Raw genomic sequence first — 22,710 nt, forward strand, 5'->3', positions numbered from 1 at the left:
GTGTGTGTATGATTTCCTCCCGTGTGCAGTCTGTCTGGGAGACAGGAAGAGTGCTGATTGATGAGAGAGCGTTTGTTTTAACGAGCCTCCAGAGTGGATTCACCTTGAGACAGATTTGGTTTCTCACTTTACACTGCTTCTACTGCTGTCTGGAGATATCTGAGGCACACACCATCAGTCTACTGCTTGTATATGTGTGAGTGTGTGCGCTCGTGATGTTTGTTTATCTCTGTGTGTTTGTATGTGAGTTTTCCGATGTGGCTGCATTTTTGGTGTGTCTGTGTGAGTTAGTGTGGATTACCCATAAAACGGTAGTTTAATCCTCTTACCTGTCCTTTTTTAGTCTGTCATTGACATTTCTTTCATTCATGTCCTCAATATCGTATTAATTAATCTTTGATTGAATTAATGAATGCATTTAATAATTTAATTATGGCTCCAGAGTGTGAATGATTAGGAGCACTCACAGTCTGTCACTGTATTCATTAAACATAGAGAAACAAATTAGATTAGAAAAAGTTAAAGGAATCCCTCCAATTAAGTGATCACTTCAGATTAAGTTAGTCAGTTTGATATTCTAGATCTGATAGAATCTGATCTATACATCAGGGTGGCAGAGATAGTTGGGATTGGGTTGGTCCACCTTGCTATATGTTCTTTAAGCCAGACAGTAAGACCTGGTAGATCGCCACATGGCAGAGGGATCAATGAAGCATCTAATTGTCCGACTGTTAATGCTCCATTAAGCTAAATTAGAACAACATTGAAATAATCTCCTTCAATAAAATCCTCATCATGTGTGGGTCAGTGGCGTTAATGCAGATCGCTTCTTGACATTTTAAGGATTTTAAGGTTCACGTGTACCCGCAAATATAACCACATCACACTTGCAGATCCTTATATTTATACCATGCGTTTTCCTCCCTTTATTGGGAGATATTTAGTTGTTGTTTTGTTGATTTGATATTAAATTGGACATCTGTTCAGTAACCATGTTGTAATGGGGGACATAATGACGGTTATAGTGAGGAGTGAAAACAGTGACTGGAATAGTCACTGTCTTATCAGAATAATTTCCCCTGAATGAACCTTAGAGTGAAATTAAACTATTTCTCAATTTGCTGGAGAACCCTAGAGTCTCCTTTAAATAAAAACCTCTGGGTCTGCCTTTGAGAATCCTGCTTTACAGCACCGTACAAAGATAGCTCTTTCCCACTTTTGGCCTCTAGGTGTCCCCATAACAAATCCCCGCCACTCTTCGAGCCTGCTGCTGCGGGCTCCCTGCGCTCTCGTTGACTGTTTTGTGTCAATGGCGGAAGTCATTTTATACTGTAAGTTTTTCTTGAATATTTACCAAGCGTGGCAATGACAGCTTTAACGGGTTAAGTCCGTTTGTTGGTAGCGAGACGTAGTGTCGGCATGCGTGTTGTTTTCGTGAGAATGATCCGGTTTTATCTGAAAATAACGGGAAGCAGCGTGGATGGTGTGCTCCACTTCCTCATTTTACATTAGCCGCGTTCAAATGCAGCTGAATGAAAAGCCACGAGTAACAATGTCAAAGTCCAGCTCCCAAAGGCAGTGTTGCCTAATATGTACCACGAAAAGCTCAGCGGGGTCGTTTTCTGTTAAAGGAGCTTATAGTTCAATTGTTAAGCGATGTTGTTGGAGCACCACGAGCCGCTGTTTTCAGCTCACTTCTGCATTAACGCAGCTCACAGTGTGGTCGACTGGATAAACCCTAGAGGCAAAACACCAGCGGTTTATTGATTTGGGCTGTTGTTGTTGCAGTGAAACAAGATTTTCTATATAATTAATCAGATTTAAAGTCTGCCATTCTTACTTTTAATACTTAAGAATTCTTTGCACAGGCAGGATGTGGCAGCACTATTGATACAGCTATGGCAGCAAATGTTAGGTATTTACTGCTTTTATTAAAATAAAATGGCAAGAAGTATGACCATAAATTCTTAATACAGAACAAATACTATTTACCAATTCACAAGTGTGGGGCTGGTTTCACAATGTGTTGTTGTGGACACGTTCCTATTTTTTTTTTATTTTTTTTTTATTATTATTATTTTTATCAGGCTTATGGAAAGGTGCCTCATGTTCAGAGGAGAGATGTGGGCAATATAAGGGTGGCATGATTCCACGTTATGGCAGTCAGATTAACAGTCCAATGTGCTCAAGTTGATAATTGACGAAGTCCTGCTTTTTAACTTGCAGAAGAAATAGACTTTCCCGGGCCGTGTGCATGTGGGTAGGGAGGGAGGGAAGGATCATCATTGAGGGGAGGTACAGTATAAGGAGGCTCTTAAAAGTTCAGCTGAGTTTGAGGTATTATTGTGGGCAGCCAGTGTCTGCACAGCGCTTTCTGCTAGCTGGATTGTAAAGGTGAGCAAGGGCAGTGTTGGCAAGGTGCATAATGTTTGCTTCAAGTATTTTGCTGTTCATGTATATTTTAATGTGGCAGACAGAATATACTGTTGGTTTTGTCCTGTTAAATTTACTCACAAAAACATTTACAAGAAGGCTTTTTGTTAAATGTAAAAAGCTTGTTTAAAGATCCTTTCAGATATTATTTCATGTGCCAGCTTTGAATTTTGAGTTCACTGTCAAACTAGAATGCAGAGAATGATACAAGTTACTGTGTGTTTATTTTAATTGTGAAACCAATCCAGTTTTTTCAGTTCCGACTCCAATACCAAGTTTTAAATTGATAATGTGTATGCGTCGCAGTGTGGAAGAGACTGGGATCATTGCTTTATGTTTAAGGCAAGATCAGGCTTGACTGACACATTGCTTCCTTAACTCGGTTACCAAATACATATGTGTGCGTGTGTGTGTATATTGATGCATCCCTAGTGTGTTACAGAATATTCAGACTCAGTGCACTTTGTTACTGTTTGATCTAAGTTATTCATAACACAGAGTGAAACTTGAAACCAGTCACAACGCAGTGAATCATTACCTGATCGATTCCTGCTCACTTAAAAGAACTTTTAAGGCTGCGTTTGATTATTGTCATTTCAGAAAAATCCACTGGACATTTTCTTGATTGATTGATTGAATTATTATTTTCAATAAAATACACAAAACATTCCATTCCCATTGCTCAGAGGTCAGAGTGTTATTTCACATTGCTTGTTGTGTCCAGATCCCATAAATATCGAATTTTCCATCAAGATGCAGATCTCTGTGCAGCAGCTCTGTTTCTCCATCTGACAAGTGCCCTCAGGGGGTACTTCATCACCAGAGGGCAGCGGTGGAGTTCCTGTCCCTTTGACTGATCTCCATTCTCTGGTCCCTCTGGCCAGGGGATTGCCACCGCTGCAATACAGACATTTTGACAGCAGGCGATTCTGTCGTTAGGTATTTAACTCTCCCGGGTATTATCACCTTATGTCTCTCCAGTGGAGTTCATTCCAACTCTCACTGACCTGCATCCCACTGTCAAAGTTATTCAAACACACATGGGAACGAATGACGTTATGGCTAGAAATCCCAGCAAATTACAGGCAGATCTTGAGTACCTGTGCTGCTCAAATGAAAGTCTGGTGAAATGTCGTCTTTTGTCTGACCCTCTTCCAGCTTTCTCCAGCAGCTCTGAACTTCTTAGTCAACTCTTCAGTCTCCTCCACTGGTTGAAAAACTTTTGTTTGGCAGCAGTATATGACTTCATCTCAAAGTTTGATTGCTTTTGGATTAATTCAAGCCTGTACAGAGCAGATGGTGTGCACCCTAGCAGAAAGGGAACAAAGCAGCTGATGACTAATTTTATCCACTTTATAGCTTTTAACTTGTCTGCATCAAGTCTTTCCACGGTGCGAATCACAACCTCTGTGTCTCCCTCCGTCATAGCCAGTTCTAACGGCGTGAGCCCTGCCGCTGTCTGCTCAGCAACACAGTTTATAAAAAACTCTAACCATCCCAAGGCTCACCCACGCGGCGAGACAGATGATTTATTTGATTTCATATCCAGCTAAGATGGTTCAAACTTCTTATTTAGGTGATATGAAGACTGACCGGTAAACTAATGTTTCTGATAATTAAAAAAAAAAACAAAACCTGTACTTCGTCACACCTGGCTCTCCATATTTTTTCCGATATGTTAGTCCAATTCCCAATCCTACTGGCTAATCAAATTATGATTAATTGCTTGAGCTCTAATAATTGTGATGATTATTTACCACTTTTTACTGAGTAATATCATTGTAAAGTTACCACCTTTGGTTTGAGACTGTTGGTCTGACAAAAGAAAATATTTACTGAGGTCATTAAGGACTATTTGTTGTTATTTTCATTTCTGTTTCCATATATTTAATAGACCAAATGATTCATCAAGAAAATAGTTGCAGATTAATCACTGGTGAAAATAATTTTTAGTCGCAGAGTGTCAATAGTGTGTGGTCATGTGTGCGTGTTTGAGTTTGTATTCCGTCTGCTTGTTTCAGGGGTAATAACAAGCCCAGAGGAAGGCCGGTGATGAACCTGGATTAGAGACGAGATGGAAAATGAAATGACTTCCTTTGAATGGTTTAAAACAACAGAACAAACAGGGGGGAAAAAAAAGAAAGATAAAAGCGAGAAGAGTAGCAACAGTGTCTGTCCTCCTCTCCTCAGTTCCAGGTGAGTCGACTGATTGAAGACGGGGGCTCCTGCGGATCTTGCCCATGGATGAAGAGTTGACACCTTTGGACTGCCTGCTGCCCTCAGGTACTGTCTTTCAAACACACACGCTCCCTTGACGCAAACATGCACGCAATCAATCAAATATGCCGGTCCGTGCACAGGCTCCTGTGGCCATGTTCACCCACATGTGTGTGGGACACCCAAACAGAGACGATCTGTATGGGTCTGATCAAGACGCACGCTCACATCTCTGTCACACTTGTCTTCCCCTCTGTGCTTCTCCCCCTCGCTCTGACAAACACAAGCAGTCTCGGGGGAGTTAAAGCTCAAAAACAAATCACTGGCACTTTCATGACAACAATGTGTGTGTGTGTGTATGAGAGGCGCTTTCCTTGTGTCTTTTTGTGTTAGGTTGCGTACATAATGAATCTTTACTGGCCTTGATGTGTTTGCGTATACTGTTAGCTGTTGGAGAAAAACAGACTTTGAAGAGGCATTTTGATTATTGAAATGTTTCTAAAAATAACTAATCTGGCTCCTGAATAAAATCCCTATCATCATATCAGTTCGCTTTGTTCAAGCACAACACTGGAAAACCAAGTTCAATCTGACATTTGACAGTTTCATTTCCCCGTAGATGTTCCGTATCTGCTGATGCTCAGAGCTGGCTGCTCTACAGACCCGAGGAGGAAGCTGGTTATGGCTGCCTTTAGCCAATACTCTCAGGTCAAGGTTTTTGTGAGCTCCCTGGCGGTGTGAGCGAGTGTGGAGGAAGGAAAGCTGATATGAGCCTAAGGGCAGGTTTTACACAGAGCTGTAAAGGTCGAGGGGATCGTACAGTAGTTTAGCCTGTAGAGGAGACAGCAGGCACATGTAGTTCCCTGCGTCTCTCATGTTATTGCTTGTGTTACACCTCCGTAGAGTGACGCTTGTTACATCCATGTCATTTTAAATTTGTTTTATAAAGAGCTAATTTGGCGGCCTGCATGAAAAACGATCCTGCTTTACAGTTGTAACAGATTCACTCTGTCCAAATGGAAGTGTGGTATGGGGATTTGACACTGGCTGGGAATATTGTCCACTCGCAGAAAAATATAAATAAGAGAGTGCCAACTGGCAGACGGCGGGCCACATCTGGCCCGTCAAAGCTTCCCATTAGGCCTGCAGAATATTAATGCAATCAGAAAACACGTGCACCTAACGTTACTCACCAGTGGAAGAGGTCCAGTCCGTCCTTACAGTGATTGTTACTCAGTGTTAGCTAAATCTACTGTTTCTGGCAGATTTGTGTCTGTTTTGATGGACAAACACACAATCGTGGGTTAATTTAAAAAGAAACATAACTGGCAGCAATATGTTCCGTCAGTTTTATCTCCGTTTTGTCAAGCATTAGTTTTAAAATAGCTAAATCATTTCCTGTAATTTATCACTTGAGCTACACAAGGCTCATCATTGGCTGGCTTACTGTCCCCATCTTTGGAGACTTCAATGCGTGCCGTCCATCATAATATAGGCACAACTAATTGATTGAATTTTTTTTTTTTTTTTTTTCAAAGTAAAGTCCCCAGAAAGCTCAACGGGGTCAGAGCTTTTGCCTCTCTCATCTGTTTTGGATTCTCTGGCATGCAGCAGCCACAGACGAGCCTGCTTCATAAACAGAAGTAACCATACTGTGTGCAGTTTACTGACGAGACAGAGAGCACTTTGAGGTATTGATGCCCTTGAAAAATCCACTCCTTGATATATCCCAGTAATCTTCTGTGTTGTTGCATTCCTGGAGATATTTTACAAAGAAGTATTGTAATTAGGCGCCACCACTTTCCTTCCGCATGCCATTGTTGGGATCGCTGAAGAAGCTTGCATCAAGCTGTTCTCTAGTAAAGTTTTTAAGGGGTGTTGAGGCCATTTAATAGAGCATGGCATTCTCATGGAAAATAACATGAAGGTGCTAAAGGTATAACTGAATGATTAGTTCAAACTTAAAAATCCAATTACTGATTTAGGAAAAACGATGATGCACATATCTTGTTCATCATGCCCCTGTTCACAGTTTCTTAACCTGTGTTGGCTCTGGCACTGTTTCAATCAAACAGCATGCTCATAACGATCTTCTCCGACTCTTAATTTGCAGACAGCCCAAGACTGAGTTGCATATGGAGATTCAGATTGCATTTAGTTCCCGTCTGATGCAGCCTGGATCCCAAAAAAGTTGTGTAAAACATCAATAAAAACGGAATGCAATCATATGCAAATGAGCTGTACTTAATGACAACGGTTTTATGAGCAGTTTCACCACTTTGTGAAACACATGATTGTATAAGGGATATTACTGCGTATGCTTGGTAACACTATGTAAAACTGCAAATGATTGCATTCTGTTTCTATCCATGTTTTACACAGCGTCCCAACTTTTGGAGTATAGTTTGCATCGTGGTGCGCTGCTCTCTTCCCTCTTGCTGCCTTTGTGCCTCGCTCCCTCTCTGTCTCCATTGATCCATTAATCCTCTTGTTAAACTACAAAGGCCATTGTAATTGTGCTTCTGTATGTGTACATATGTTTGTATACTTGACATTCTTGCACATGTGCGTGATTTGCGCAGAGCGGGAACACCGAAGCGCTGTTGATTTTCTACGCTTGTACAGCCGGAAAATCAATAGCACACAAAGGCCAACATCAGTCAAGAGACACTCACTTCTGATAGGATGCTATCAGCAGTTTTGAAGCATCCATTGAAACAAATGTTTACTCAAACACGTTAGCTAAGCATTACAGGCTGCACTCTTGAGTTTGCTTACTGTACAAATCCAAGATTTATTCTAAAGATTTCCCAGGGTGTGCAAATAATCCCTCAAGTGGATGCAGAACTGAACAGATCAGAGCACACACACACACACACACACACACACACACACACACACACACACACACACATCCTCCTGATGATATAATTTTGTTGATAAATCTGTCACTTGCCATCGAAGGTGAAATACATGTTTGAGATTCCCTCTATCAGACATATTTAAAGTCTTTCCCCAAACTGTACAATATAGAGAAACACTTTTACCGTCATTAAAAAGGTCTAGAGTGTATTTCTATGGCTTCTTTAGTTTAATCTCTTGCATGAAATGCTTATCTAATCTCTCGCTGGAGAATATAAAAACAGCCCCTGGATGTCTGCATTTTAAAATCCCCGGTGTGCATGGTTAGCCTTGTAAATTTCACTATTTTAATTATAAATGCTTATTCCTGGAGTATCCATGCACTGCAAGTTATGTGCTTGGATTTTGTGTATGTGTGTGTGCGTTTGTGGTATTTATGCTGTCTGGCACTTTGAAAAGAATCCCAAGGTGACATTTCTTTGAACTGAGTGCACAAAAGACTGCGCACCTCCACATGTGTGTGTGTGTAGGGAGGTGAGTGTTTGCGCGACGAGGGGTTATCTGAAAAGTCACGGCTGGTTGAGTTTGTCTTTTGTTCTCTGTACACCTCCAGCCAATTAAGAGACAAGACTGACAAATCTGCTCCTCCTCTTTCTCCTACTCCTCCTCACCGACCCCTTCTTGTGTCCTCCTTTCTTTTCCTCCTCTTTGGTGTCTCCTCTTTATCCTCTCTTCCTTTCCTCTTCCTCCCACCGTACTCTGCTGGGGTTGACTTTTCGTATTGGAAATGACCTTCCAGTGATGTGAACTTTTTAACAACATCAAGCCTGCTGCTGCAACAAAGTCACAAACCCAAAGGACAGTTTTGTTTTTTTTCCTTGCACTTTCTTACCCGAGCTAAAATGCGATCTCTTGAGGGTATAAATCCCCCCAAAAAATGTTTTCTCTCAGGACACAAGGTGATGCACATTTTTGCAATTAGCATTTCATGAAACCGTAAGCTCTTTTTCTTTCTTCTTCATCGTTCCTTTCTCTGTCCCCGCCGCATTCACAATGTATCAGGAAAGGCGTCGTGGGAAAAGACACAAGCTTTGTTACATATGCATGTTGTGGCGTTCCTAAACTGGAATCCAGTTCTGTGGAATTTATATAAATGCAGTTTAGGAGAGAGGGAGGAGGACGCTGTAATCACAGACTGCCGCTTAAGCTTGCATATGACATTTTGGCTTTGCTACAAAAGGCAACAAGTTAAAAATGGCTGAGAAATCATTCATAAGGGCAGACATAAAAGTGAAAGATAAATGAGCAGGCAATGAAATGCCTAAGTGTGAAGGGGAGGGGAAGAGAGGTTGTGCTTTAGTCTTCGGTCCATTAAGGCTTTTCTAGCAGCACTGTTTTTACTTTTGTCAGTGAATGCAGACTTTTCCATTATTTTTTTTTTCATCTCCGACAGTTAGAAAAATGACAATTCTGAAGTATTAGTCAGGGGATTTGCATTAGCAGCAGAGCAAAAGAAAAGCTAAAAGCAAGATGGATGGGGGGTGGGCTGAGGGAGGAAATAGATTTGTGAAATGATGCACCCTGGGACAAAGATTTTGACAAAGAAGCATGGAGGTACACGGAGAGGCAAGAGAGGAGCAATAGGGTGGCAGCTTTCATTTGTGCTGTTTTTCAAAGGGCTTTCCTCTGTTGCCATGTAGTAACAGATGGCGTGTCACCAAAGTCAAGGTATTCAAATGAGCGGCGGTGAGATTTGAGCGAGCAGAAGTGATTTCACAGATTTCCCTTTAAAAGAGCAACAGCTAATAATAAGGACTTTGACATTGACTGTGGCACTGCTCGAGGAGAGCGACGGTTTTGTTGCTCGGGAACGTTGTTGCGTAATTTGGATACACACTGAGTCTGCATTGGTTTTGTTCGCGTCTGATGTGGCTAACAGACCACTCGCAGTTTAATGGGATCAACGTGGGAAAACATTTTGAACTTTCACCAATCGAGATTCAACATCCAGACACGTTTTCACCCTCCCTCGTATGCATGCAGTGGAATGAACAACAGCCTCCAATCTGTATTTAAAGGGTTTTCTTAACTTGCAAATAGTGATGTGTTTTTTGCAATGCTGTGATTATGCACTATTGACTGCCTGTGTCTCTGATTGTGTATGATTGATTTCCCTTTTTCCCCTTCCAACTAATGTCTTGTGCAGGCACGCAGAGGATCTGTCTGATCATTCTGAACCAGCCTCTGGATAAGGAGTTCTTAGACGTCCTCTGGAGTAAAGGTACACAGCATCTCACACAACACCAAAACAGATCAAACCAGCCTCCCTGGTATCACTTTAGATCCTGTCTTCATTGGTTTGCACTGAGTATGTATTGTATTCCCCTGTTGTTCTCTGACTGTGTTCTCTAGCCTGTGTAGCCTTCACTGTGCAAAATCTTAATTGCTGCAGTGTCATTGAAAATGCCCCCTCCCTGCCCTCTGCCCACATTTCCTGTGAGATGCGTTTTAATGACGTGGTAGACGATATCTTTTTTTTTTTTTTTTCTTGGTAGAAAACAATTTGCCTTCCTGCAGTGGTCACTTCTTATTTTCTTTTTTTAATAACTCCTTTGTTGGCTGCATGACCTCAACAATGATTACAATCCAAACAAAGATGATATTACACTTCCATTGCACTCTCTGTATTGCATTGCTTTTTTTGCGCTACGATTAAATGGCATAATGAGTTTTCGAGTCAGACATTTCAGTTGAATTTCTGACACTACTGTGACGAGCTGAAACAGGGTCGCTTAGCTTCAGATAAACTTGATTGAATACATGTGATTGAATAAGAACTTAAAGGGTCTGCATGCTTTTCATTCATTACGTTCATCGGTCATTAGCTTTCACAGCAATAAGCCACATACTTAACAGTGCAGTTTGTTTTTATGATACACTTTCAATGCTATTGAAAGCACTCTCACTGCAATTGTAAGGTCTCATGATAACAAGGATGACACATCCATTCAGATTCATTCAAGTGTGCATACATTCACTGTATATAATTGGTTGGTAAATCATGTGAACACAGGCGATGGCAATAAGTGTCCATTTCACTCAGCAGGGGAGCGACGGGGTCGATATAAACAAACTCACTGAACCTAAGACTGCCACATTCAGAACATGGGCATTTTAATCATAACAAATCCATCCTCACCGCTAACTCTGAGCTGTTGCTTCCGTCCGCGAGACCTCTTGCAGTCTTTCGTCAGTGAGAGGAAATGGTCTGGTTCGAGCATGAGATGGACAGATAAATACTCAACGTAGAATAATTGTTTCTCAGTGATGCATAACCCTTCCTTATACATATAAAACCAGAAAATAGAAGAATTTTCAGTAAAAATAAGGGAAGAGCGTTTCAAGCAGGACATGAGGCTGCACACTCATATTCAAACATACAGTCCCTGTTGCGTAATACAAGCTCTCTGAATGGCTCCACTTTGGAGTAACAGTCATGCCCCGGGGCAATTGGGTGATTATTGTGGAAGATAGGAAGAACTGTGCACAGTCACTTTCGCATCAGCAAAATGCTGGTCACACGTTTTCTGGCAATTTATGAAGCAAGGAACTAGATTCCAACCACTTTTTTCTACTTGGTAACTAGAGGATATAAAGTGGATTTGATTTTCCTTCTGCTTCATGAATTCTCCAAGACCCTTTATCAGAGTAAAAGACAAAGAGAATTTCAGAAAATTCAAAAACATGCACAAAAGGCTCATTGTTAAAAGAGGAAAAATAGGCTTTTGAAGGGAGGTAGAGCTCCAGACTCCCAGAGGTGGTGCTTATGAGATGCGCTGATGCATAGCGGTTGTGCTGCTTGGCTGTGATGTATTGAATATGCAAAGCTGACTTTGAGCCTTTAAAGCAGACAGCGTCATCTCACCTGTGTCCTACAGCTTTGTTTTCCTTTTAAATTCTGGTGAGCTGATCAGAAACCGAGCCTAACTGAACAACGGTAGCCTGTTTTTATCAAAGACAGAGTGGAGAGAAGTGGCCTGGATCACTGGTTCTCAACAGCTTTCAAGCAGAGGCCATGAAACAAGCGCAGAAAAACAGTAGGCAGACTAATTTATGAAAAATGGAAGGCACAGACTTGTGTAATCAGGGAAGAAGGTTAGTAAACAAAATAACTTTGAAGGCAAACTTGTGCTTAAAACCACATCAGATTGAGTTTTAATGAGCATGGCTTTGATATTCTTATCAACTTAGCGAAAAACCCAAGAGGCACCTGAGCTCTTTCCATCGCACAGCAGTCACACGATTAGATAGACGCTCTTGATTTTTGCCTTTATACTACAGGACCTCTAGAAAACCCTTAATGGCATTAGACAAAGCACTTTTTCCTCATCTGATTTTACACCAAAGGTTTCCTGCCGCCCCGAGATAAAGCTTCTTAGGGTAGTCTATTAAGTGCAAAGAATGAAAAATATGGAATCTAAAGAAAGCAAATCATTAAAAACATTCATCAAACAGATTCTGATACCTGTCAGATAAAAAGGGGAATGGGTTAATTCATGTCAAATCTCACCAAAGTCCTACACTGTACATCCGTAGTAAAGGGAAAGGCCTGGAAGTTTTCTGTAGAATGGCATGAAAAATCACATTACTTGCTTTTTTCAGGAAATTGCACTTCTTATATGATTTGGAATATATTTGAACACCCATTTCAGTGCAAACTATGTCTAAATTGAAGACCATTCCAATATTCAGTTTAAATTATCTGTTTGCCACCAGCATGCGGAAATGTTGTAATAGATTCTGTACGCCCTGTTGATTATAACTGACCCTCAGCGGTATTTGGAGATTGATATTTGTGGTTTAATAACCTATTTTCAAATCCAAACTGTGACCAGACCAGCAAAGTGTAACTGATGGTGGGTCTACTGCTGGGATTAAATTGGAAATGCATTGTGGGGTGATTGCATATTGTTTTATAGGTAGTTTCAGTAATTTTGCCAGTCATACGGGAACAAGAATCGCGAGGCAAGCATTGCATCAGATATTCAAACCAAGAGAGATGGACATATCAGATGTACTGACACTACGATGCAGCTTCATGGTGTCATATGGCAGATTTGGGCATTTGATCCCTCTTAGAGAAGTCCTACTTATAAAGAAAAGTTTCAGCGATTTTGGGTGGTTTCTTAACTGCCACAGGCAATGCTGTGGTGTGGATGTCAGAAATTGGGAAGCTTTCTTGATCAGTTTTGCTCTTGGCAGCAGTGCACATGGGACTTTTTGACAGGATGATGATGGTGGATGAATGGCAGATCTCAGATCTCTCACAGTGTGATGATAAACACGCTTGTAGCAAGTTTATCGCTCCTCACTTGATATGCCATGTATTTTTAATGTTGTTTATGGGATAAGCTGATGTCAGTGCACGCATGAGCACGTCCGTGTCACTCTCCAGATGGTTGTTCACCTGGAGGCATCATAGCCCAGGCCTCCACCCTCACAGACACACACAGCTGAACACTTAGACACACACACACACATATACATGCTGCACTCTCAGGTCCTCTGATGTGCTGCCCCTGGGCCCCCTCATCACCTGTGGGAGAGGTAGAGCAGCAGGGAGCAAAGGAGCGGTGGAGGCTGGAAGAGCGCAGCGCTGATCAAAGGGAAACTCATTTACAGGTGCCGAGTGTGATGTTGTGAAGTAGGATCAAGCTGCTTATCTCAGTCACGCACCCTCTCACTCATCTAGTCCATCAGTCACCCACTCGCTCATCTAGTCAGTCACCCACTCACTCGTTCACTCAATCAGTCACTCATTTACTTACTTACAGATCCCTCACTAGCTCACTGTGTAACAACACAAGCAAGCAAATCAATAAAGTAATCAGTGAAGGCAACTCTCCACAAGACAAAAAGCAGGCCTGTGTTTGCTTCAAGTGCTTCGTTTCATCATTTGTTGATGTGGAGCAGCTTGCTGAAGTTGATGTTTATGAACATCAGCCATCAGCCAGTCGAGTAGCAGCCTTGCAATCAAGGCTGCAATGTGTTGGTGTGCACATACGCACTTCCCGCACTTCTGCATTTAAGCATGTGTCGGATGGAGTAAATAGGTACACGGAGCTATTAGTGAGGATTGCTGCTGGAGATCAAAAGAAAGCTGGAAAGTAAATTCTTGTAAGACTGTCAAAGAAAGAAAGGAGGACGGGGGGAAGAGCTGGTGAAATTGTGCAACCTCGAATAACAAAGAGAAGGGTAGAGCAGAAGAATGAAGAGTAACAAGAGTGGAGCTAGAGAGAAAGAAAATGAGATGTTTGTGCAGAAAATCAATCAAATTTGAGGCAACGTGTAGAGAGCAGGGTGGTTCTGGAGACAGGGTGACAGATGGAGCTGGAGAGGTGGACTGATAGATGAAGGGAGGGTGTCAAGGCATCACAATAAGGATAATAATCTTTTCACCACTCTCCGTGACCGTTTGCCCTCTCCTGTACTGCGCTAAAGCCCCAACCTGACAGGCATTAATCCTCACCACTAACCTCATCAATACTGGCCTGCTATGGAATATACCCCACAGCAATGTGTGTGTGTGTGTGTGTGTGTGTGTGTGTGTGTGTGTGTGTGTGTGTGTGTGTGTGTGTGTGTGTGTGCGCGGAGTGTTTCTGCATGAAGGTGAACATGCACCTTTTCTGCACCAAACTCAACAGAGAAATAGATGATTAAAAAGCACTGAAATGACAGGTTTAGTACTGTGTGTGGAAATGCATTATCTCCTGCCCACCATATGTATCTATCATACAGCAGAGTGAGTGACAGGAGGAGTTGGTACTGAAGCCTGCAGGGAGGGATTATTACGGCTAGTTAATTTACAAGGTCATCTCCCCCGACTGCTCCTGCTGTCCCCACTCAGCGCACATCATACCACCGTCAGGATTCATAAGGCGTCGATGCGATTTTCTGCTGAGCTCGTCTGTTGAACTCATGTACTCTGAAGAGAACGAGAAGGTGGAGTTGGTTAGGCTGTTGCATTCGCAATTGTAACCTACTTCAAACAGCCGGCAATTCATTGTTGTCAGTGGGAAAATAACAGTAATCGTATTTTCACTGTCTGTGTATGGAGTGCAGACAGAGAGATAATGTTTCCAGGTTCAGTTTACCCACTTTTGCCTTTTTGCCGTGATGAAGACAAATTGAATGTTGAGACCTGGAACGCTGGTTCCCAGGTTTACTGGTTTATGGAGTGAAAGAAAATCTTTAAAAAAAAATCCACAGCAGGCAAGGGTGGAGGAAACGGATTCACTGAAGTACCGTGAGTCTTTCTTTACACTTCCTGAATCAGCACCCAAATGTCATGATAGCATCAAGATGGGAGAAGAAGCCTATTAAGTATGTATGATTGTTAAAAAAATTAAAAAATACATAATACAGACAGAGAATTGTATAAACAGTTCCTAAAACAACCAGGAAAACTCAGCTCTGATGCAATTTTCACAGGAAATAATCTGCTCAGAATTCATCCATATTGCTCGTCTTCACTGTTGGGATCATTGTACGGTTTGATAGTTTCATGGTTCTTTATTGTTATGCTTTGAATAAACTCTGTATAATATATCCAAAAAACATGTCACAACACACTGAAAACTGAGTTACTGACAGTCTTCACCCTGCACAGAGTTTTCCTGAAGGTCCATTTTCAGAAGTTACTTTTAAAAAAAACATCCCCGCGTATGTGTGGACAAAGCAGAAGATTCTTTGATTGTAGAAAGAAGTTTTGAAGAAGTTTGACCTGTTTCATGTGAACTCGGAGTCTCGGGAAACTGTCAAGAACAGCAACCTCAAAACGACAAAACAAGCTCTTGACTGTTGGACATACAAACAAGAAGACAATTAAAGCAACAAAACATCGTTGAACACTCAAGGACGTGGACTTTAACACAGAGAATGAGGAGCTGTAACATAACAACATAACTGACAGGGACACAAAATATACAATCCGTTGCTGATAAATACAAAGCAGAAGGTTTCCTCCATGGAACTGGTTAATGGATCACGGCCGTCGATGGTTCAAGTCCAGTTGGCCCGTGCCGATGTTGATTAACTTCAACTGGACTGGGCTGTATTGGATAAAACATGGCGGTGATCAGACTGACATCAGCCTGGTGTCTGACCCACAGTGCAGCGTCAAGTAAATTTGTCACACATAAGCATCCGATTGTGACTGTGATGTTTTCCCAACTTTCCTGACATTGCATTGTGCAGCTCCGATTATAATTACCTATGACGTGAGTTTCATGCTATTCTACTGATGGCGGTGGTGGTAACAGAAAACGCCAACAAAGGCACTGAAGAAGAAGACTGCCAGCAAGTAAACATGGACGTAAACAATGTAGAATAATCCAAACATTTGCTTTGCAAATGTTCTACGGGGAAGGAAAGACATTCAGCATGTTTGTCAGACCACAAGCATGCACACAGTGCTTTTGGGTGAGACACAGTGGTAGTAAACATGTTTGTTTACAAGAAAACTCCGCAGGCACTTTTAATTGCCCCAGAGCACACAAATGATGTAATGAATCAATTACTCACCTGCTGAGCACAATCAGGCAGATCCTCACGCATGTCGTCTCATAACCAACGACGTTACCAGACGACGGTTTAAACAATTGCCTGACTCGTTCAATACCTGGCCATCGCTGTGTGATGCTGCATCGCCGCTCGTTTTCCCCGAAGCTTAATAAGACTAATACATTTTAGGAAATTGTCATAATTTCTTGTGATGCTAGCGGAGGCACTTTTTATTCCAGGCAAGGCAGGATGCCACAATTTAAGACGCTGCGGGAAAGCCTGACGTGACGATACAGAAATGTAATATTAAATTAGAAGTGTAAAATAATGTTGAAAGAGGTTTGAAAATTGTCATTCATTGATATTTATGAGATCTTTCATTTAGCACTGGAAGGGACCTTTAGCTTATCAAAGGAGAAGTCTCCCAGGATAAACTTCAGCAGTTCAGGGTTGATTGATGAGTAATTTTGTACACCGCAGTGTGACTACAGGCTGGATTTAAGGCAAAATTATGGTCAGGAAATACGTATAATGGGAAGAGATACAAATGTAAATAGATGATTTTGAAAGACTGTGACGACATTGATTGGTGCTTGACAGCCACACTATGTAGACTGACATCAAACCTCTCAGATTCACTGTGTGTGTGTGTGTGTGTGTGTGTGTGTGTGTGTGTGTGTGTGTGTGGTATGTTTTAATGGCGTGCCATGCAAACAGCTGAATAAATGATTGACAGACAGAAGCAACTGTTCTAAAACCCGAAGTCTGAAAATTATTCAGCGCGTGTGTGTGTCTGTGTGTGTGTGTCTGTGTGCGTGCAGATACTCATACACAGATAATGGCTGATAGCGTTACAGTCTGTCATCACCAGGCTTAAAGAAGAGTTCCTCTGTGTTTCGAGAAGGTGTCATTTGAAAAGTTTCCCAGCCTTTGCACTCTGCAGAGATAATGAGTCATTTACATTCCAATCATTTCCTGAAGTGAAACATCGACAGCAGGTGGTGGGGGTTATGAATAAAAGCACTACCTTGAGTTTAAGTGTCTTATTTACATCAATGCAAATGCATCTGCATTCTCTCGCTTTTTAAGCGCTCAAGGCAAGGTTTGGTAGATTGAGAAGAATACCTCCCTCTGCCGGAAAAATCATTCCCCTCCATTTAACTCTGCTAATTGAGTCTGCTTTAGTGTGTGTGTGTGTGTGTGTGTGTTTGTGTGTGTAGGTGAGTTTAACACTATCTAGGTGTGACTCAGTATGCAATGTTTCGTGATTAACATATTTTAGGGAAAGCATGGTGACGATAATGTGTCAAGAGTTGTGTGATGTATTGACTTAGTGGTTGTGGAAATGGTAGTTACGGTAAATTTGAACTCCGCACCAACATTTGTTATTACGGTGTACACAGAATTTAAGATTTACTGTCTGTGATCGGTTTACAAATAGAAAGTCTTGAAGGTTCTTTTCCCCTGAAGTGTGAAGTAGGTAGTCACAAGGCACAACACCTTATCAGAATTGTTAATTAAACACCCTGGAGTGTGATAATATAAATACCTGTTTCAAGAACTGAGCTTGTTCCATGTTTTTTGAGATTGCCTGTGGACACCCCAGTTCCATTTACCCTGTGGACTTTTTGACCACTCGTGACACTGTGGAGCAATGCAAGTGAAATTTCATTTAATTTTGACTTGAAAAGCACTCGTCCAGATTGCGTGTGGGGGCTTGCATGCGTGTGCGCGTCCACATGCAGTCAACCAGATGGTGATGCGTAATAGACAGCTGTGACTAGAGATTATTCTTCCCACCGCATCCTTTTGTTTTTGCAACCAAGCAAATGACATGCACGTCGCCACGTGCACACTCAGTGATGGGTTTGGGAATGGACATCGTTGGGCAAAGGAAGCCGACGAGACAGAAAACACCCGTACATCAGCTGGCCGTCTCCTTGGTGCAGACTTAGTTTTAAATAAGGTGGAAGAAGAAAACTATCACTGATTCTTTGAAGTTTTCCCCCGTGTGCACCGCAACAGCCCCAAACAGAAAAGGGCTCTTAAAAAATAGGCTGCTTGTTCAATTTGAATAGAATAGAGGCCATGAAAGAGCATACATTTGCAAATAGTTTGCATCTAATTTAGTGCAACTCGAATGCCATTTCAAGAATAGCAAATAACTGTCTCATTTGCCTGTTTTTAAAATCAGCAAAGGTAAGTGCTCTTTCACTTACTTTGCCATTAAGGGCTCAAATCAAATGTTTTAACTAGAATGCTTGACTTGTCTACGTAGTGTGCTGTTTCTGTCTAACCTTATTCTAATTGTTTAAGTTTTTTTGCTGACAGTCAGATGTATAACGCAGCAGAATCTGTCCTGAGCATCAGTGAAGTGCTTTGTTCGTTGTGACCAAAGCTAGCATGCTCCAGAAGAAGTCGGTGCACTCACGAAAAGAGAGCTCAGACCCCCTCAAACAACAAGTATTGCACCACCGGTGCTTCATCCCTGAAACTCAGACCGACATTTCTCACACGGACGAATGGAAGATATCTTAATATGGGATTCAGAGGAAAAGTAATCCAACATTACTGCCTATGTTTATCACTGTTTTTACCACTAGCTTTCAGTGATGGTCGTTATCTTTATGTGCTTCATTTATCTGCTGCAAACTGTCCCTTCCAAACTTCATTTATCCGCTCACCGTGTCATCCTTGCATTAGCCTGCGTCTAGCAATAAATGTTTTAAATATATCGAAAGTCATTGTTTTCTGTAACTTACGTTCAGTCAATTCTTTTTTCTTTCTACCTGACATTTACTTACTTTCTTCCCCAATGTTAATTTGTGCGTTCTAAACCCTCTTGACTGATCACCAAGACGCACACGTTTTACGGGTATTATTAGGCTGACTATGAAATTATATCACTTGACAAATAATTAATGTCCTTCCACTTAATAATTGTGATTAATGCCATCGTTCCTCAAACTGAGATCATTTCCCCTACAGCTCCGACAAATGGCACACCTCGGTACACAAGGCCATATCTGAGAAGAATTTCTTTGAAAATCCTTGTACAACCTGCACTCTTAAATGGCAGATCACATTTCTTAATGCGTCACTTAACAGTATGTCAAATATGTCATATCCAGTGCCAGGTATTATTAGCATGTGCCATTTTTGTTTGTATCCGCAGGAGTGGAAACTGGTTTATTGTGACATTAGACACTGTTTATACCAGGTTGAACTGGTTCATATATAACTAAGCTTTCATTTTAAAAGGCAGGATGCAGTCTTCAGTGGATGTGTCATTCATTTAACACTAATTGCCTGCAGTCACTCCGGCTAAAGTGTCTCTCTGTCTGTCTTTCTGTAGCTCTCTTGAAGGCATGTGCTGATGGAGCTGCCAATCACCTTTATAACATCACTGCTGGAGGTAGAGACAGGTGAGTCTGTCTTGTGTTCACATTTGCATGAGTTAATTTGAGCTTTCACTTATATGTCTTCCTCTGTACGTGTAGTTATGTTTGAGAGAAAGATGATAAAATTGGGAGTGCACACTGTTTCAGTAGCATTCAATAGCGTTGCGCTGAGCCGCATCAGTACTGTATTGTGCATTCGGCAGCTCTGTGTTTGGCTGCGGTGTGTTTCAGGTGAGAAAATGCACCTTGTTTATGTATTAGCGCTGTGTGTGTTTCTGTTTCTGACAAAGTACTGTATGTGTGCGTTTTGCAACCACATTTTTTGTGCGTGGCTAATGGAGGACTGCTGTCAGGACAGAGATGGATCTGGGGTTCACTGTGTCCCCAAAGTGTTGAGGCTTTCACATTAACACCCATGGTGTGAGCAGGAATGTGTGTTTTGTCAGGGTGTGAATGTGATGTTGTGTGTGTCCGTGTTTGTCTGCGTATGTGGAATTTTCTTGCAGTTCTCCCGTTGAAGCTGCCATTTCACGTTGTGGGCATCTGAGGTGAGGACATTTCTGCAAAGTGATGTCATTTAGGCCCATTCACACCTTTTCACTGCACAAAGTCCTTGAAGTTAGAGGATCCATTTAAAGCTGAAATCCATAATGTTTTTACAACTAATATGAGGTTATTATGGGCCGTGGTTGACTGTGCTGATACACTGAAAACAGCACATTGACTGTAGTTACAGAGTCTAACTGAATACTGGGCTATTAATGTTTATCATGTTTGGCCGAACATGTCAAGTTGATAAAGTCAAGGTCATTGATTGCAACACCACTTCAGGAAGTGGCATAGTGGTGTAAACCTAACCTGACTGGTCAAGGTTCGCTGCAAACCAATAACACTGATGTATAACAACATACAGGAATAAATTTAGGCTTTTTTTTCTTTTTGTATTTTCAAAATAAAACTAGTCATGTATCTCTGTCTCAGAGAGTGAGTTTGAGCATGTTAGACCTGCTGGCAGAGGCATTGCTCATACTTCTGTCTGTTTGTGGGACACGGCAGATTCATCTTCTGACCCTCCAGTCCAAGCTCTGTCAACAGCGCGCACAGCCGACCTGACAGCCAGACCGTTCGCAAGTCCAAAAGCATCTGTCCCGAAAAGTTAGACGTTATACAGGGAGGGTGGAGACTTGAGGAAAAAATCGAGGATGACGGAATGTTTTCGGGTGGGGATGCGCAAATCAATCACAAGCAAGTTGAGATGTATTTAACCTAACATTACCATAACTAATGGACTACAGAGAAGGAGAGGGGAGAGGAACGGAGAGGGAGACGCAGGTAATCAATCAAAGCCAAGTTTTATGAGTAGTGGCAACACAGACAGCAGAACGCCATCAAGTGGGGGAGGTATAAGAGCGATGCAGGAGAAGAAAAGCTAAAAAAAAAAAAAAAAAAAGAGCAACAGACTGCTTGAACCAAAGTTAAAGACGTATTAGACGGCTCAGGGTTGTGCCTGTGCGCTGATCTGTGTGTGTGTTGTCGTGTGTTTCAGTGTATATGTGTGGTCGTACATCTGAGGACCGTGGTGGGCTTTTCTTTTTCCACCCCCCTGATATCACAGTGAAAAAACATCAAAATATCAAAAGTGGGCTATTTTGTTTGTCTGCTGCACACAGAGCAGAGCTTGCTGAGAGGTCCCACATCTGAACTGTAGCTAATACATCAACTGACTCATGAAAGGATCACCCCCCACCCCTAAAGTCCTGCAAATAATGCTGACAAATTGTGCTGCCTCACTGCGGGGGAACGCGTTGGCTTTTAAGATCCAGTTTTTAACAGGCAAGCCAGCGAAAAGCGCTCCACAGTCTGCGCGCTGACACCGCTTTGACCACATTTACTGCAGTCGAGCTGGTGAAGATACCAGTTATGTCACATTGTTGAGAAAATCAAGGCATTTCATTTGCCTGCAGGGAAACTGTGTCTGAGGTGGTGTTTAGAGGAGCAAACCAAAATTCTAATTTGTAGCGTGACAATTTTTGAAGGATTTCTTTGACATGTAAATAGTGGCAAAACCCTCTGAAACGGCCTTAATAAGTGACATGATGTGTGTGTGTGCGCGCGTGTGTGTCCACATGTCTGCCTGCGACTGTGTATTTCCATCTGAAAATAATGAGGACAATAAAGTTTCCGGTCAGCTTCCGCAGCCTCAAGAGCAGAGTGGGTGGACGGCCCCCCACAGTTAAAAAAAAAAGGTGCTACGTAATTTTCTGTCAAAACAACCTTAATGGTAGTCATTAGGGATGAAGAGGAGGGAGCGCGCCAGGCTAAGACTTTCTGCTTCTCATGATGAGTCAAGTGACAGTGATTCAACTTCGCTGTGTGTGTGTGTGTGAGGGGTGGTAGAAGACAAACATTTCAGATCAGTTATTTTCACCCAAAATCCAGATGGGTCCATTTAAATGCCTTTTGTCTCTTTTTTGATTAAAGTGATCTGTCCCAGCTTGGGTGAAAGTGAGTGATGGAAACGTATTCACACCATGCATCACTGATTTCCCATCAGCAGTATGCATTGAGAGTATCCTGTTCTTTGATGGTATATATGGCGGATGCACTTGACCACTCACTTCAAGCAGTTGCTCAGTTCTTTGAAATCTGGTTCACTTATTTGTTCTTTTCCTGGTATTATATCTCAAGCACAACTATTATATACTTAGGTGCAATTTCACCCATAATTATTGGTGATTATGCATGTGTAAGTGCTCACCCACATTTTCCATTTTCTCTCTAGAGTTAATCTGTCTTTCACTTTGTCTTTCTTCTCTTCATTATTCTGAATCTGCTACTTACTGTGTTACCACCAGGCAAGAAGCATTATTCCTCACTGACCAGCCTTCATATGCACACACACATACCTGTACTGCACATTTAACTGGCAGAATCAGCCAGTAACGACTCGACGGAGAGCTTAGTGTCACACAAGAGCTGACCAAAACTCCAAATCCAGTTGTTGCTGGGGCTCTGCACCAGAGGGAGATCAGGTGGGTGTGGGTCTCAACAAGGCTGCCGTGAATTTGAAAAGTGTACTGATCTGGAATAAGGTTTTGTTTTGCTGTGTTAATAAAGTTAATGACATGTGGCTTTGTAGGCCCATTGCACCAGCTGTTTATTCCTCAGACGCACACAAGGGCGCCGCACTCGCTGCATACAGTTTTAGACTGCAGCTGCTTCATACTCTAGCTTG

The 22,710-nt window shown here is 41.9% G+C and overlaps 1 protein-coding gene across 2 annotated transcripts in view; it reads left to right on the forward strand.

Annotated features, from left to right (window-relative positions):
• Window positions 1–1,283: 1,283 nt before the first annotated feature.
• The window catches only part of tpk1 (thiamin pyrophosphokinase 1), a 59,118-nt gene continuing 37,691 nt past the window's right edge, over window positions 1,284–22,710 (forward strand). For both annotated transcript variants that reach the window (XM_076721364.1, XM_076721362.1), the window contains exons 1-4: window positions 1,284–1,331; window positions 4,624–4,716; window positions 9,719–9,793; window positions 19,430–19,499. In XM_076721364.1, coding sequence (XP_076577479.1) covers window positions 4,674–4,716; window positions 9,719–9,793; window positions 19,430–19,499 — 188 coding nt within the window. In that variant the 5' untranslated portion in view covers window positions 1,284–1,331; window positions 4,624–4,673. The remainder of the gene's footprint in view (window positions 1,332–4,623; window positions 4,717–9,718; window positions 9,794–19,429; window positions 19,500–22,710) is intronic.

The sequence above is a fragment of the Chaetodon auriga genome, chromosome 21 (assembly GCF_051107435.1).
Source record: "Chaetodon auriga isolate fChaAug3 chromosome 21, fChaAug3.hap1, whole genome shotgun sequence".
Classification (NCBI taxonomy): Eukaryota; Metazoa; Chordata; class Actinopteri; order Chaetodontiformes; family Chaetodontidae; genus Chaetodon; species Chaetodon auriga.